We start from the raw sequence: 16,447 nt of genomic DNA on the forward strand, positions 1-16,447 counted from the left end.
TTCAGATTCAAGTTGTAACCCGTACTTAAACTAATGTAAGGGTTAACATTTGCTAAAAGTTTATTTAAATGGCTTTTTTCTCTAGTTGATGTTAAAAAGGATACACTTTTGGGTATCCTTATACAATTTCAAAGATAATAATCTAATTTATAGTCACGGCAACAAGTGTGTGTGTGTGTGGGGGGGTGAATCATTTCAACTTTCCTTGTGGAAGAATAATTGAAAAGCATAAATAAGTCTACATGTACAAGTAAATGTCTTGTTCAAGAGAGAACTGGGGCGATGTCAAGTTTTTACAAGCCATTCCCATGCATTCATAACCCCCGCCACCCCAACTTGGACCACATCCTCTCAAGTTTGCCAAAAGTGCACTCCAAAATTAGTCGTTGATGATCACCCACACACGTTAGCCAAACCACCGCCAATTTGGGCATGATGAGGATTTCTAAAGTTTCCATCAGTTTTAGGCCTCTTCCTACACTAACACGTACACAGAGAGTCAGCGGCACAAGTGAGAGGGAATGGCGTTTGAAGTGGAACAAAAACAGGAAACGACGACGGCAGTAATCTCCGAACAAGTGGACGCATCAGCAAACGGGGAGAAAAAAAGAGGGGGCGGGGGATTTAGCGATTTAAGCCAGTCTACATGCATGCACACCGTGGTCATGAGGTCATAGCAACATCGGAAGTGTCCTCTCATTTACAAACGTATTGGGACATGCGCTGTGTGTTTGTTGGAATTGTGTTTTTCACTAGTTGTAGAGTTGAATGCGTTTAACCTCCTCCTGGTATGACGTGGGTCAAATTGTCCCATTTGGAAAATCTGATTTTCAAAAAAAAAAAAAAAAAAACTCATCCTAATATCAAAAGGTTTATGTAAAATAGTTTATTTTCCTGATATAATAATAATAATGAACTATAATAACTATAATAGTAATAACTAACAAATTTCTGTAGACAGCATCATTGCATGGCTTGGATTTAATGTTAGCAAAGTTTTTAGGTAGAAGTAAATATTTACAAGGTGTCTTGTTTTGTTTTGTTTCTATCTCTCTATGTTTATGTTTTTTATGTTTATATATATATATATATATATATATATATATATATATATATATATATATATATATATATATATATGTATTTATGTTACTATATTATTAAATGTTAATTCATGGATTAAGTACTAAAGTGATTAATTAATTGAGGTACCTAATTATTTAAAGTAATTATTTTTTGTTTAGATAGATTTTGTTTAGATTTGTCTATATTGTGTACCTGTATTTGTCTGTAATGTGTATCTATTTGTCTGTATTTGGTACATGCAGCATCCACTTCAACCTGTGGGCTTGGCAGGGGGCTCCTCCCACCTGCGGTCCCTTCTGAAGGTTTCTGATTTTCCCCTAATTGAGTTTTTGAGTTTTTCCTTCCCCTTCTGGGACCTTTGACAGGGGATGCTGTTGTGTACCTTACACCGAAAAGATGTCTCTGTATGACTTCTTTTTTCGAAAGAAGTCTCGACATGACCTCTTTTCATCTGTGAAGCCCTTTGAGACTTTGGTGATTCAGGGCTATACAAATAACATTTGATTGCTTGATTTGATTGATTGAGATAGTAATCAACTTAGAAATCAACTTTAGGAAATTGGGTACTAAAGTAATCAATTACTTTAGATGCTTAAAGGGACACTGTGTAAGATTTAGACCGTTTTTCGTTAAAAAGGAGGAAAATTAAATGATTATAAATTGTAAATTGCAAATAAATGTGTTCTTAACGACCAACAGTATGTTTTAAATATAATTGTAGGTCTAGTTGTCATGAAATTATATTACATGGGGAGTGGCACTTCTCCGGAGGGTGCCATGTTTGTTATAGCCACGGACATTGTTAAATGCAGCACCTCCTACTGTCCGAAATGAAAAACAGTCTAAAATCTTACACAGTGTCCCTGTACGTACTAAAGTAATATATTATTTTAAGTACCAAAAATACTTAAATGATTTTTTTTAGCTACTAGATATTAAAATAATTAATTACTTTAGATAATTAAGTAGGAAAGAAATCCATTAATTGAGGTCTGAAAGCAATTTAAGTAATACTTTAGACACTAAAGTACCTAAAATACATAATCAATGTGTAAAGTAAAGGGTTACTTTAGTATATAATTATCTAAAGTAATTGACTACTACTTCATTCATTTAGTAGACCCTCCTTTAGCTAATCACAAAAATTTAAAAAGGTGAATTCATGGAATTAAATGTCAGGACGTGAAAATATGCAAAATTTTATGTTAGTTAGAATTCAAATGCCAATTATTTTGCCCAATAAAAATCTCTTTTCTTTTCGGTTCATCTGATGACATAATGATACAAGTAGTCACCTTTTGCAGTGTCCTGGATTTGAAGTCCATCAGCTGCAACCAGCTGCCTCCCTCCATTATCAACACCCTTCTTCTTGGTCTTCTTCTTCCTCTTCTGGCTGCTCCTCAACCAGCTGATGGCCTGTCCCAGTGAGCTTCCCGGCTTCCTGTGGCCGCGCTGAGCTTTGGCCTCGCGGCCGACGAGCTCGCTGACGTCCCAGGGAACCAGGTCGCCCGTCGACCTCCTCCGGGACATGGCGGAGGTTGGCCCCGGGTGAGTCACTTTAATATCCAAATGTTAGCGGATGTTGGACACTTTTGTCCTCTTTGGATTTTGCTCCGCTTCCCGCTTTGTCACCACCTGGGACAACAGTGAGATCAGCAGGATGAGAAAGAGAGGGAGAGGGAGGATGGAAGGAAAAAAAATAGAGTATTGTCAAAGGTTCTGATGAGTCATTAAAACAAATGTGCACCCCAGACCGTGTCGTGGAAAATCCAAGCTGGGACACAAATTGACTTCCAAGTTGTTTTAACGTCAAAAAACTCACATTCAGTATAATCATTTATTCATCTACAGAAAATGTTTGCTAACGTTATACAAGTGTGCAAAACAAAAGTGCTAGCTAAATATCCCAAGTAACCATCAACCCTCAAAATATGGCGGCGGATGACTACTTTTCTCAATCTGAAGTTCCTCAACTCACTAATATCGGTCATTTTTTGCAACGTACTGTATAAAGAATAAATTCCAGTGGGTGTCTGTGTATAATCTGTCTAAATATGTTGCGCCACTGTTAGTGTTCAAACATCACTATGTTTATTAGCTATATTGGCTAAAATACTTTGTGAGATGGACCTACGTGGACCTATTTATTTACATTTTCATACTCCGTAATACATTCTGCTGACCCTGGGAAAACTGCACCTTTTCTTTTTTATTTGAAATGAAAACAAGGATAAGTGGAAAATTAACATTTTTGTTTATTTTGAAATTTTGGAGAACTTGGTTTACTGCAGATTTACTGAGTTATGTACTTGTTAAAGTTTTCATTTCATTTTTTAAGATATTCTGATGACCCTTGAAGCTCCCGGAACTATTTTTTTTCTTCAGATGTTACAACAAAGATGTATGTTGTCCAAAATTCATTTCACCCTTGTGGCATTATGTTATAATTATGGAAATTCCTTTGATTTTTCTGATGATATCATAAAAGAATCAATGGGAAAAAAATACTAGGAGCTGAAATTTTCAGCAGATGATTAAAACATATAAAACTTCAAAATGCAATTCTTACATTTCTATGTGATTGTAGCTGGACGTGCGAGATTTTGTGTACAAAAATAATCGTTGTCCAAGTTTTGGACTATATAAGACCATTATAATTACAAATTTTGAGATATGTATTAACAGGGTTTCTTACATTTATTTTCCTGCAATTTTTGCAACATTCCTTTGAGACGCGGTCAAACTAAGTCAGCCAACAAAATTCTTTGTTGACTTGTGTTTCACCTCACCACAGCAGGTGGCGGTAGAGACCCGTCTTAAAGTGTCATCATCACGTCACAGACTACAAAGAGAGACCATATTATTTTTCACATTTTTTGTGGGCGTTAATAAATTTAACCTACATATGTATGGATAGAACTGATGCCACTGAACAATTTGAGTGGTTCAAAGACAAAAAATATTATCATGCCTTTAAAAGCGTTTACAAAATTAGAAAAAAATGCAATGTGTATAGTTTGTGAAGTGTGTGCACAAGGGTTGAAGGAAAAAAAAATCAGTATTATGAAAAGTTTTTTGAAGAAGGTGTGCTTAAAGAGGCTTGTATTTTTTAATTTACTGAAAATATCTGATTACCTCCTTGGCTACTGTTAATTGTATTGCCTTGAAAATGCCATAAATCCATCTTTTATTTCTACACATTTATTAGATTCAATTAAATGGTCATAAGCCTGCAGGATCGATTATGTTCATTAGCCCGCCTATGACGTTTTGCATTGTATTTTAGCATTAAGCTAAATGGTCTGTTATTATATGGCAAAGCTATATGTGGTTGTTTTAAATACACCACATTTCATTTACTTCCCATTCCTCTCCTCAACCATGCCGCAATAAATCACATTTTCAGTTTTGTGGTTTTCGTTGTGGGCATTTTTCTGTTTGGAAAAAAAAGGGTTAAACTTAATGGGTTCCTGTACATTCTTGAAGGTTTGTCTGAACTATTTTTTTTTGTCTTTTGTGCTCAACTTGTTTACCCTCACGCTCGCTTTTTTGCCTTTTTTTTCTTCTTCAGAGAAACCCCGTGACAGAACTATTGCGCCACATGTTGGCTGAGATCAAACATACAGAACAAGCATACTGTTCATGGAATAAGCAACCATGGCTCTAAAGTTAGACAAAAGCAACAACAATGAGACTTACCTCTGCAGCTCTTGGCACTCGTGTTTTAATCTTGTGCCGTTTTATGTGCGCGTGTGAGACTGAAGTTCCATCATGCTCTCTGAACAGTCTGTCCCTCCCTCTCCTCCTCCCACCTCTCACAATGCTATGATCTACACCAATCCAGCCTCTCCTTGCACTCTTGCCCACTTTTTTTTTTTTAATCCTTTTTTGGCCCCTTTTAGAAATTCTAGTTTGCGCCTCATTTTTAGTGTCGTTTCTTGGGACTGAAGTGACTTCACGCCAGGGTTGATGAAGGCTCCGGTGAAATATTATTACGGAGCGGTCCAGTGATGGAAAGAGGGCCAAGGGTGTCTGTTTCTGTCACTATGCACTTACTGTACACACATGCATACAACATCTGGGAGTTGGAGTGTAGACAAGTGAGTGTCACTATATGCAGCTGGGCGGTGGTGGGGGTTAAAGCAGCAGGACTTGCTCATCTGGTTTACATGTGGACCAAGACCCACAGGTCAAGAGGGGACAGGAGGGGAATGCCCCAACAAGCTCACTGTCAGTCACAAATGAGGGCAAAATTGTTTCCTTGTGGAAAATATCAACACTGTCTTAAAAAAACAAACATGTTTTTGCCCCCATACCTCTCCAAAACAAATTATATTACATTGATTTATGATCTTATCCTACTGAAATCCCACCTATTCATTTGTCTCCAATTTTGTGTCCGATTTGTCTCAGCAGGACAGCAAAGATAATTGCATCCAGCCCAAATATGAGACATCATGCAAAGGCCAGGATAGGGTAGGTCCAATGAGTCAAAAGATAAAGACCCCAAATACACAAATGAATACACTGGATCTCAGGAGCTTAAAGTCAAGTACAAAATGCGCCCATAACGTACAAGTGTGAAGACTCTCTCCTAACAACCCTGGCTATTTTGCTCCTCCCTCCCATAATGCAAAGCCAGATGACTTTAAAATAAGGGCTGCACGATTATGGCCAAAATAATAATCACGAATATTTTCGTCAATATTGAAATCACGATTATTAGTCTATTTATTTCCTTTTTTTTAACAAGTAGTATATAAACAAGGCTTTGAGACTTGATACTCACAAATAATAATAATGATAATAAACTGAAATAAATAATAAAGTAAATAATAATTAAAACAAATGGCACACAGAGCAACACAGCTAACTTACATGCTGAGTGCAAACCAATGAAAAAAATGAAGCCTACTTAGAACCAAGCACATTATTTACTTTTAAGCAAATTTTAATCAATTAGCAGTCAAAATGTCATTTTCAGTCATTTCATTGGATTTTTCAAAATGGGTATCAATTGACAGCTAGCACTGTATATATTAGGATGCAGGTGAGAAACTCAACGCCATTTCAAACTGGTAAATTATATATTAGGGTGAGTAAAGCAGAGGCTTTGCTTGTCATGCAAAGATGTGGGAACATTCCCCCCTAGTGGTAGAATGACAAAGTGCTTGGTTTGACATGTAAGGTAGTCAGATTTTTTTTTAATGTTAATATCAGTGAGGATCAGCTGAATTCATCGTCGCAGCCAATATTGCGATCGTGAATGAAATTTGATCAATTGTGCAGCCCTAGTTACATGGTTTATCTTTTGGAGTTGTTGGGAAACATTGCTCCCTGGTGGTAGGATGACAAAGTGCTTGACTTGACATGTACAGTAGTAGGTAGTTGGCTTTTTAAATGTTAATATCGCTGAGGATCACCTTAATTAATCGTGGGAGCCAATATCGTGATCGCCATTAAAATTCAATTAATTGTGCAGCCCTATTGTAAAGTATTTAAAATTGCTGTAAAGCTAGCATTAATCCTATGAGAATTTAAGACATGAAACAAAAAGAATGAGGAAAGTGGTTCAATTCTCGGATTTGGTCTTCCTGTGTGACGTTTTCATGTTCTCCTTGTGCTTTAGAACAACTAAAAATGACTGCCTGCGTGGTGTTCTACTGGTGGGCACGTCTGCCTCACAGTCATGGGATTCAAGGTTAGAATCTCTCTGAGTTGTATGCACAGGGAGAAAATGAAAACACCCCAAATTTTTCAACCCAGAATCTCTTAACTGCGAAGCAGACGCGCTAACCACTGGTTCACCGTGCCCCCCTCCTTCTTATCAGGGAGTTTCAGATGAGCAAATTTTCGTTAACTTCTCCCGAAAAACACATGACATGAAATATTTTTGAGGCAGGAATTCCTGGGAGGGTGTGGTCGTTTTGCGGCTGAATGATGGGACCAAAACAGGCTGCAGCTTTCCATCCAAGCTCTTGTCTTTCTCTCTTTTGTCCTTCTGTCTGCGGAGAATCGCCGCATCTGTTTTCCGTCCTTCCACTGGGGGGGGGGGTTGTTAAAACAGGCCTTGACGTCACCGGTGACACCCTGGAAACTTGGCGACACCTCTTTTACATTTTTTATCAAAACAACATAATTGAACACTAAAAGTCTGTTTTTGTGGAAGAAGGACATGTTGATGTATTTACTTTGCAAAACATCTCTGTTAATCTCAATAGGACATTCAGTTCTGAACCAGAAACACTTAAATAGTTGATGCCTCCTTGCAATCCTCCCTCCTTCAAATAAGAAAAGAAAATTACGCCTCAGTGTCACACAGTCTTTTCCTCAATCCAAAAGATTTTGTCAGTGTTTTGGATCCCTTAATCTGCGGACATAAAGTCATGTCAACTTCAGTCTGCGTCCCTCCCACCCAAAAGTCAGACTTGACAAAACACTGCGAGGGGAGAACATGCGTGACATCATCATTGTCATGGAAACCAGATGACATGACCTGTAAATATTGTGGATACTGGTAGAAACAATTCAAATGTAACTTCTACCATTTTCCAGGGTTCAGTTCGGCTATATTTAACCATAGGTCATTGTTCATTTTGTTTTGGCTTCAATTTTTTTTTCTATCAAGAAAACACTACATGTGTCCATATAATATCAGTGTCCTTTTTTTGTTGCAATAATGGGTATCTAATATATATATATATATATATATATATATATATATATATATATATATATATATATATATATATATATATATATATATATATATATATATATATATATATATATATATATATATATATATATATATATATATATATATATATATATATATATATATATATATATATATATATATATATATATATATATATGAACATACATACATACATACTGTATTTATAGACTTGTTTGGAACAATGGATAGGTTCCCAAAATTAGATTTAAAAAAAAAAAACAAAAACAGTCTGTCACAGGGCTCAAAGACAAATCACCATCCTTCCATCCATTTTCTTGTTTTCATTGGGTTTCACCCAGAATAATTTTGTTGCCAATCATAGAGCACTAAAAATACTGACGCACAAATAGTTAAAACACACGCACACACATAGATGTCAAATGTGGCCAGGCTTTGATTTTGGGCGTTTCTGTGTACAGTATACTTTCATCTTGTCTAGTAGAAACATTGATGGAACGTGTACTGTCCTTTAGTGTCATCTAGTGGGGACAAATAGAACTCTCTTAACATATAACAGTGGGGAAAGACTACTTTCTGTTGTCATAACAGTGTTGTGTCATTACGTAAGTCAGAGTTGATAGTTTGGGAAGGCTTTTCAAACGTCACAGCTGCTTTGCATAAGTGCCTGCACGATTTCACCCTGCTGCTATTTTCTTTCTTTAAAATCTGCAACGCATCCTCATCACGTTCCTATAAAATGAAAGGAGAGCACCGCTTGCCCTCTCTCGCGCTCTTGTGGGGTCATAAGTTGAGGGGAAATCGATCCTCCCGAAGGAAGCAACCACGCATACACGGGGAGCTATTTAAAGAGCGCTCGATAATGAGAAGGCATGGCTGGAATCCTGAAGCTTGAGCGCCATCATCATCATCATTAACATGCAAACACACACACACACACACACACACACACACACACACACACACACACACACACACACACACACACACACACACACACAACCATCACTTATGGGAATTACTTGTTGTAAAGCTTCTAGAAGAGTGGTTCTCAAAATATTTACACCAAGTACCAGATAGGAAAAATACTTCACTCTCGAAATACCATTAACGTAGCCAACAAGTAGCTGTATTATATATTTCAGTATTACTGAAAGCCACTGTAACATAGTTATATATAATAAATGAAGTTAAATACAACTGAACTTAGTGATAATTTTGCTTATCACGAGACTTTAGAATACCGGTATACAGCCACTAGTGGCAGAGTACTAGTGATACTAGTAGAGTACTTGTGACACTAGTACTCACTAGTGTTTAATCAAACTACAGCTTCATTAAACTGAAACACACAGACAAAGCTGTTTCCCAGCAATGTGTGTAAATGTGTATATATATGTGCGTGTGTATATTTATATATATATATATATATATATATATATATATATATATATATATATATATATATATATATATATATATATATATATATATATATATATATATATATATATATATATATATATATATATATATATATATATATATATATATATATATATATATATATATATATATATATATATATATATATATATATATATATATATATATACATATATATATAGATAGATAGATAAACTGGTAAACTGGTGTTCAAGCATTATGAGATCCATTTTTATTACTCATTGGAATGCCCGGTGAGTACGTTTTATTGAGTAGGTTGTCTAAAGTATTACATTTTGAAAGTATATGAATCACACAGTTTTCAGCCTTATTGTACAACTGTAAGCCACAGTAACATAAGTAAATAACGTAAATAAAGTTAAATAAAACTGAACTGACTCTAGTCAGTCCTTTTTGCATACCAGGAGAAGGAGCCCCCATATAGCACTAGTGGTACAGTACTAGCGCCACTATATAGGAGCTAATGGGGGGGGGGGGGGGGGGGGGGGGGGGGGGAAGAGGTCCATCAACTACAGCTTGATTAAACACAAACAATTTACAATTTAACACACACAACCTGGTTTTCAAGCATTATCAAACCAACTTTATTGTCTTTTGAGGTGACCAGTAAATGCAATTGATTTCACTTTCCAAAAATATTTGAATTCATGAATTTTTAAAGCATATACATCGCAATAGTATAATACTTTATGTTTAGTGTGTGTAATGTTACTGTTAGTGTCACAGTTTCAAATCAATGCCATCTGGTTTCCGGGCAGATGAATCGGCCCTGCGGCTCTTCTTTCTCGCCCAGCCTCTTGTGTTTATTAATACACCTAAACAGATTTGAGGTAGTCATGGCCACACATAGTTGTACCCCGACTGAGGGGGGGATAGAGAAGGAGGGGGGGGGTTAAACGCTCTCCCACCCACATGTTCTTCTCATTCTGCTTTGTCATTTGAACAGCGACTGAATTCATGCATTGGCAGAGGAAGGTTGCCTGTGCAATAACAAGTAAGTATTGTAATTTTTTACATTTGCCAATTACATTTGAATGGAGCGCTGCTGGACTTTGAAAGTACTTCTATGTGAGGAAGCGACCGCTGTTCAATGTAAATCATGTTCTAACTCATGTTCAACAGTTCTAACTAGTGTCAGGTTAGGCGATTGGTCAGTTGGATGCAAAGAGACTATTTTTGTCTTTACATGAGGGTTTGGCAATCAAATCTTGCGGTCATCTGCTTTTGAATGTGGATCTGCACCACATGTTAGCTGATGCTCATGGGAATACGTGTTTGAAGCTGGCATCTGAGCAATACCAAGCTTTTTTCAGCTGTCATCGGAATAACCCCTCCTGTGCCCTGCTCCACTTACCCAGATTAGAGACCTAGCGAGCATATCAACCAATCTTCAATGATAGCACACATGGACAATTATTCTATTCAAGGCATTGGGGCAGAGACTTACGGTAAACTTACCTAGATCTATATTTTTTTTCTGATTTATTTGCTGTCACCCCAATGACCCACTGACACCACCCCAGCTTTTGCACCAAACTCAAAGTCCAGAACAAAACCCAACAGAGAATTTTAACTGCCAAAGAGAATTCATTGAAAACAAAAACTACTTGCTGTATTGTTTGGACAATAAAATGCACAGGATTATAAAACATGCCAAAAAAAACTTTACAGAAAATGCATTTTTGTCATGTACTGTATAGGCTTCACCCGACTATAAGACGCAGGTTGTAACATCAGATATTTACACAGAAAAATGGTACATGGAAGTATTTTCTTGTCTCCTCTTTGTTTACCGCAGTGCTTCTCATATATATTTTGCATGGCCACTCCCCCTCCAAGAGAGAGAAAACCTTTCTCGCCCCCTCCACTTTCTGTGCCAACTATAAATATCGATAAAAAATGTAGTATACCTAAAACTGTATCCTGTTTTCATACTAACAAAAGAATAAAACAATATAAATCAACTTTCAATGACTGTTTTTTTTTTTTACTTTTTACAGTGTTTATAGAGGTTACAGGTTAGTCTAAAACTGAAAAGGTGCATCAAAGTGCCTGAAATACTGTACAACATTTTTTGTAATTGCGATTACACTTCATATGGCAAAAGCAATGCCTTTTCCCTGGGGTCATCTACGCACCTCCTGGCATCAAAAAAGGGGGCCCACCCCACTATTTGAGAAAGACTGGTTTACAGGAAGATTGCCCCCCCCGGTGGCTTGTACAAAAACTGTAGATAAGATTCACTGGACTATAAACCACAAAGCAGTCCTTCTCAAATAGCGGGGCAGGAAAACACTTTGTTTTTACCACATGCATTGTAATTGCAATAAAACAAGGATTGACATATTTTTTTTTCCAGATTGTGCACTCTGTAGATTGTTTTCAGTTTTAGACTAACCTGTAACTTGTATAAATGCTGTTAAAAACATAGTTAACAGTTGCTGAAAGTTTATTTATATACTGTAGTTTTTTTCATTAATTAATGTTGCAGGTTTGGGTTTACTCATACAATTGTGATAGATAGTAATCTTATTTATAGTCGGCGCGGCAAGTGGGGGGGTGTTAATGTTTTCTCTTTCCTAGGGGTGGCTTTGCAAAATATAATTGAGATATAATTGAGAATTGAGAATATAATTGGTTTGAACCATGAGAAATGGTACAACTGAGGTACAACTTTTGCCACTGTACTAAAAATATATCTTTTCAACTATATTTCAGTTTATATTATTACAAAAAGATCGCTAAGTTTAGCCACTTCCCTGTTAGCATTGCAGGGTAATGCTACAGCCAGCATTTATTTATGTACATACTTTTTTCAATACCGCTTGGTGACTCATCTTGTTCTCTGCCTCAAGTTCAAAGTCAGCTACGATAGGTGTTAGCTTAGCTGCAATCATACTATTAAAAAAAAATTATGTTTGTACATAGCACCACATGATTGTCATTTCTGTTTTCTTTCATTAGGCAATGTCTCATAAAATAGTCGCAAAAAGTGCTTTCAAGTATTAGACCCCCGCAATGGAAGACGACATCAATCCATCATCTGATTTCGAACCTCTCTTCATTCAAGAAGAAAATGGAGATCCTGAGAGCAACTGGTCTTCTCTTCCTATGACAAGGACGCACATTAGTCAGCCATCTTTAATGAGGCCATACTTGCAGGAGATGGATGACTTACTCAAGAAGTGTGAGGATCTTACCGTAATCCCGATCAAATCAGACTCAGAGGAGATGCCTTGTGAAAGGGAAACATCACCGTATTTTTCCACAAGTTACAGTAGTAACCAGATGGAAACGGCAGTTTGTCAGTCTCAAGAAGACATGCCAATCACTTCGGTGGGTAACAAACTGAGTGACACCATGGTGCGCTATGAAGGTCAACTGATGGGGATGTTGGCCATGCTGGAGAGCTGTATGGAGGAGGCAGGCATCGACTTTGAGGGCGGTCAGGAGTATGTGCATGTGGACAACGTCAGTGAGCCGACGTCGGACAATCTGAACATTGATCACCATGAACAGATCTCTGCCATGAACAGATCGGAATTGGACGGTCAAGACCAACAATTAATGTGTTTTATGCCATCGGTGACAATCGGTTGTGCTTCTGAAGTGGATGATATCAATGACACGGAATTTCCAACAGAATCCTTGGAGAAGGAAATCAGTTTTGGAGTAGAAGGATTTGATACACTGAAGAATCAGATGGAAGAGTGCATTGAGGAACTGCAGCACTTAGAGAGGAAGAGGAAGGACTTACTGGCGGAGGTCCTGGAGCTAAGGCGGCGGGAGGCCAGAGAAGAAGAAAAAGAAGAAGAAGTAGAGGCTAATGTCTCAACCAAAGTAAGCGAGTTGATGGTGCTGCTGAGAAAGGAGGAGGAAGACCGGCGAGAAGAAAGAAAGATGCAAGTGCAGCTCCTCAGGTCGGAACTGACTCAAGAGGAGCGGCAAGTGTGGAAGGTGGAAATGGAGAAGCAGGAGTTGCGCGACGAGATGCGCAAGCTAAAGAAGCTGCTGTTTGCCAAGGCCAGGGAGAGTGCACACATCCAGGCTTCCCTTAACAAAAGACGCCATGAAATGGATCTCCAGAAGAGAGAGGAGGTACTGAAAGTGAAATTTCACGAATAAGGTTAGAATTTTAGCGATCGAGAAGGAGACACGACCAAGACATTTTGAGATAGGGGGGTACATAAGACCAAGACTTTGGAGGTCGACATTGAGATAAGACCAAGACTTTTGGAGGTCAAGAGCAAGAAGAGACTGAGACTTTGTGAGGTCGAAACTGAGGTCAGACCAAGACTTTTAGAGGTGGAGACCAAGACAACCAAGACTTACAGAGGTCGAGACCAAAACAAGACCAACGGTTTTGCAGGTCGAGATAATACCAATATTTTGTGAGGTTGAAACAGAGGTAAGACCAAGACTTTTAGAGGATGAGACCAAGACTACCAAGACTTTTGGATGTCGAGACCAAGACGAGACCAACAGTTTTGCAGGTCAAGACTGAGATAATACCAATACTTTTGGAGGTTGTGACTGAAATAAGTTCAAGATTTTGGAGGTTAAGACCAAGACAAAACTAAGACTTTGTAAGGTCGAAACTGAGATAAGACCAATACTTTTACAGGTTGGAAACAGATGACCAAGACTTTTGGAAGTCAAGACTGAGACCGGCCGGCGACAAGTCATACAGTTTTGCAGGTCAAGACTGAGATAATACTTTTGGAGGTCGAGACTGAAAAAAGGCCAAGTCTTTTGGAGGTTGAAACCAAGACAATTAAGACTTTAGGAGGTTGAGACTGAGACAAGACTAAAACTTTATGAAGTTGAAACTGAGATAAGACCGAGACTTATGACGGTCAGGACAGAGAAAAGACCTGCAGTTTTGCAAGTCAAGACAGAGATAAGACCAAAACCTTTGGAGTTCAAGATTGAGATTAGAGCAAGACTTTTTGAGGTCCAGACCAAGACTTTTGGAGGTTGAGGCTGAGATGAGACCAATAATTTGGGAGGTTGAGACTGTGACAAGACAAAGCCTTTTGAAGGTTGAAACCAGGACAAGACCAACAGTTTTGTAGGTCAAGACTCAGATAATACCAATAATTTTGGAGGTCCAGACTGAGATAAGACCAGGACTTTTTTAGGTCGAGACTGAGACAAGACCAAGATGTTTGGAGTTAAATAAAAGACATCTCAAATCTAAGCAGGTGATTCCAGTAAGGCAGCGTAGCACCTGCATTTTGCATTTCCTACTGATCACAGTAGCACTGGCTTGGTCTTGATACAAGAAGTTTTATTTACCAAAAGTCCATACCCTTCATTCCTTTTCTAGGAGAAACTGCAGACCCTGCTCCTGCAAATGACAGAGGAGAGCTCTCGACTGCGGTCATCCCATCAGCAATATCTCCAGGAACTCCGAGCAGAACTTTGCCTTCGCAGAGCCAATCGGACCTCTAATGCAACACAGGAGGAGTTGACCAAGAAGAACTGCTGCGAGGACATCCAGCAGCACCTGCAGGAGAGCCTGAAAGCCCTTGAAAACAGGCACTGAATTTGCCATCCTATTTACATTTGGATGCTATGTTCACACTTGCTAGCTGACTATCGTGGCTAACTGATCCACGACTATACAGAACTGCAGAATACTGAAGAAACCTCATCATCCTGGATATCTTTCTTCATGTTTTGGTCTTGGTTTTGCAGGTATGAACCCGTGGTGCTGGCTCTTCAGAAGAGGAAAGAGACAACAACAGGAGCTTCCGCAAAAGCTAAAGAGCGAACCCGAGAGCTCAAGGCCCAGCTCGGACCCCTCCGAGAAGAGTTGCAAACGCAGGTGCTGCAGAGGGCTCGCTTGGAGGAGAAGCTCAAACTCATCCAGACACAAAGAAGAGAAGATGCCGGGCACTACGAGGTGACGTGAGATCCTGAGAGACACTTCAAAGCTGACATAACAAATATCTTCACTCTTTTAGGAGAGCGTCCGATGTCTCGAGCAAAGCTGTAGAGAGCTGAAGATGGAGCTGTCCATGCAGAAAAGAAAAAACAAAGAGGCAGCAGAGTTGCTAGACCGCCTTTCCAAACAAATTCTCCTCTATAGGTCAGATGGCTGTTGTTGGTGGATTTTGTATTTGGCGCATCACTAATATAAGTTTTTCCACAGGTCAGCTAGTGGGGATCACCAGAAATCTGAACAAGAGGATAAAACATGATTTACAACTCCAGATGAGTGTTTTTGATACACAAACGAATATAGAATGCACTTTGCACATGTTTTTGCATTGTTTATATGGATAGTTTGTAGATTTTATTATTTTTTTGGTATAAAAACTTGAAATGCCCTGGATCCTTTGCATACTGAATAAATGATACTGGTCAGTTTGGATGTTTTGTGTCAGGTCATTAACAGTCGAGAGATTTGTGGCTCCTTTCTATGTTTAGTTTGCATGTTCTTATCAGGTTTTTCTAGGTGTACTCCTGTTATTCCTGATATTCCCTGAATTATACTCCTATAATTCAAAATTAAATGAGTCATGACCAATCCTGGATGCTCCTCGTCTCAACCAAAGTCAGCTGGGAAGTCATAAGGGATGGCAAATAACTAGTATTTAATGTTGATATAATATTATATCAACATAGTATTTGCAGGACTGTATTGTATGCAAATTTCCATTGGTTTTCTTAATAATGAAAAACAAAAACAAAAAACTTAGAATTTTATTATAGCTACACGACAACATTTATATATTTCAAGCAATAGTGTAGCATGGGTCATCGTTATGAAGACCCTGTGTTAGGAATGCAAATAAAATGAATATAATAATCTTTAAAAATGAAAAAAGAAATGGTTGAAAACCAAAAAGGTGCGTTTTCAGCAAAAGTGCGTGTATACTCGATCATTCTTCTCTATTGGTCAGTTATAGTCAAGTAAGACGCTCTCTGATTTGACATAACTTCATTCTGCTTTTTAATTCGTCGGGTGAGACGCGGGACTTTCGATGTCGAGCAAGGGCAGTGCGGTTAGGAAGGCTACGTGCCAGCTAACCAACGTGTTTATAAGACAGCCATATTGGAAGGGGCGACAGTGCATTCACGTTAGTATAGGATCATTGACATTCAGTTGTAACTTCGTTTTTCTGAACCGGTCTTCTTGAATTTTACTTCCTGTCAATGCCAAAACGTGTGCGATCAACATACTAC

General features: G+C 38.2%; 2 protein-coding genes across 5 annotated transcripts in view; one reads left to right on the forward strand and one right to left on the reverse strand.

Moving 5' to 3' along the window:
* nhsl3 (NHS like 3) overlaps positions 1 to 4,860 on the reverse strand; it is a 36,446-nt gene extending 31,586 nt beyond the window's left edge. For both annotated transcript variants that reach the window (XM_088404623.1, XM_088404622.1), the window contains exons 1-2: positions 4,786 to 4,860; positions 2,382 to 2,721 (exon numbers count right to left, since the gene is read on the reverse strand). In XM_088404623.1, coding sequence (XP_088260749.1) covers positions 2,382 to 2,616 — 235 coding nt within the window. In that variant the 5' untranslated portion in view covers positions 2,617 to 2,721; positions 4,786 to 4,860. The remainder of the gene's footprint in view (positions 1 to 2,381; positions 2,722 to 4,785) is intronic.
* sync (syncoilin, intermediate filament protein) overlaps positions 1 to 15,628 on the forward strand; it is a 36,214-nt gene extending 20,586 nt beyond the window's left edge. For 2 of the 3 annotated variants that reach the window (XM_088404626.1, XM_088404627.1), the window contains 7 exons: positions 2,391 to 2,634; positions 10,200 to 10,247; positions 12,218 to 13,351; positions 14,583 to 14,794; positions 14,954 to 15,161; positions 15,223 to 15,347; positions 15,411 to 15,628. In XM_088404626.1, coding sequence (XP_088260752.1) covers positions 12,272 to 13,351; positions 14,583 to 14,794; positions 14,954 to 15,161; positions 15,223 to 15,347; positions 15,411 to 15,459 — 1,674 coding nt within the window. In that variant the 5' untranslated portion in view covers positions 2,391 to 2,634; positions 10,200 to 10,247; positions 12,218 to 12,271 and the 3' untranslated portion in view covers positions 15,460 to 15,628. Of the gene's footprint in view, positions 1 to 2,390; positions 2,635 to 5,541; positions 5,563 to 10,199; positions 10,248 to 12,217; positions 13,352 to 14,582; positions 14,795 to 14,953; positions 15,162 to 15,222; positions 15,348 to 15,410 lie in introns of those variants that run through there. The other variant, XM_088404628.1, reaches the window with a different exon arrangement.
* The last annotated feature ends 819 nt before the right edge of the window (positions 15,629 to 16,447 follow it).

Source organism: Hippichthys cyanospilos, chromosome 21 (assembly GCF_059441005.1).
Source record: "Hippichthys cyanospilos isolate Australia breed blue-spotted pipefish chromosome 21, RoL_Hcya_1.0, whole genome shotgun sequence".
NCBI classification, from domain to species: domain Eukaryota; kingdom Metazoa; phylum Chordata; class Actinopteri; order Syngnathiformes; family Syngnathidae; genus Hippichthys; species Hippichthys cyanospilos.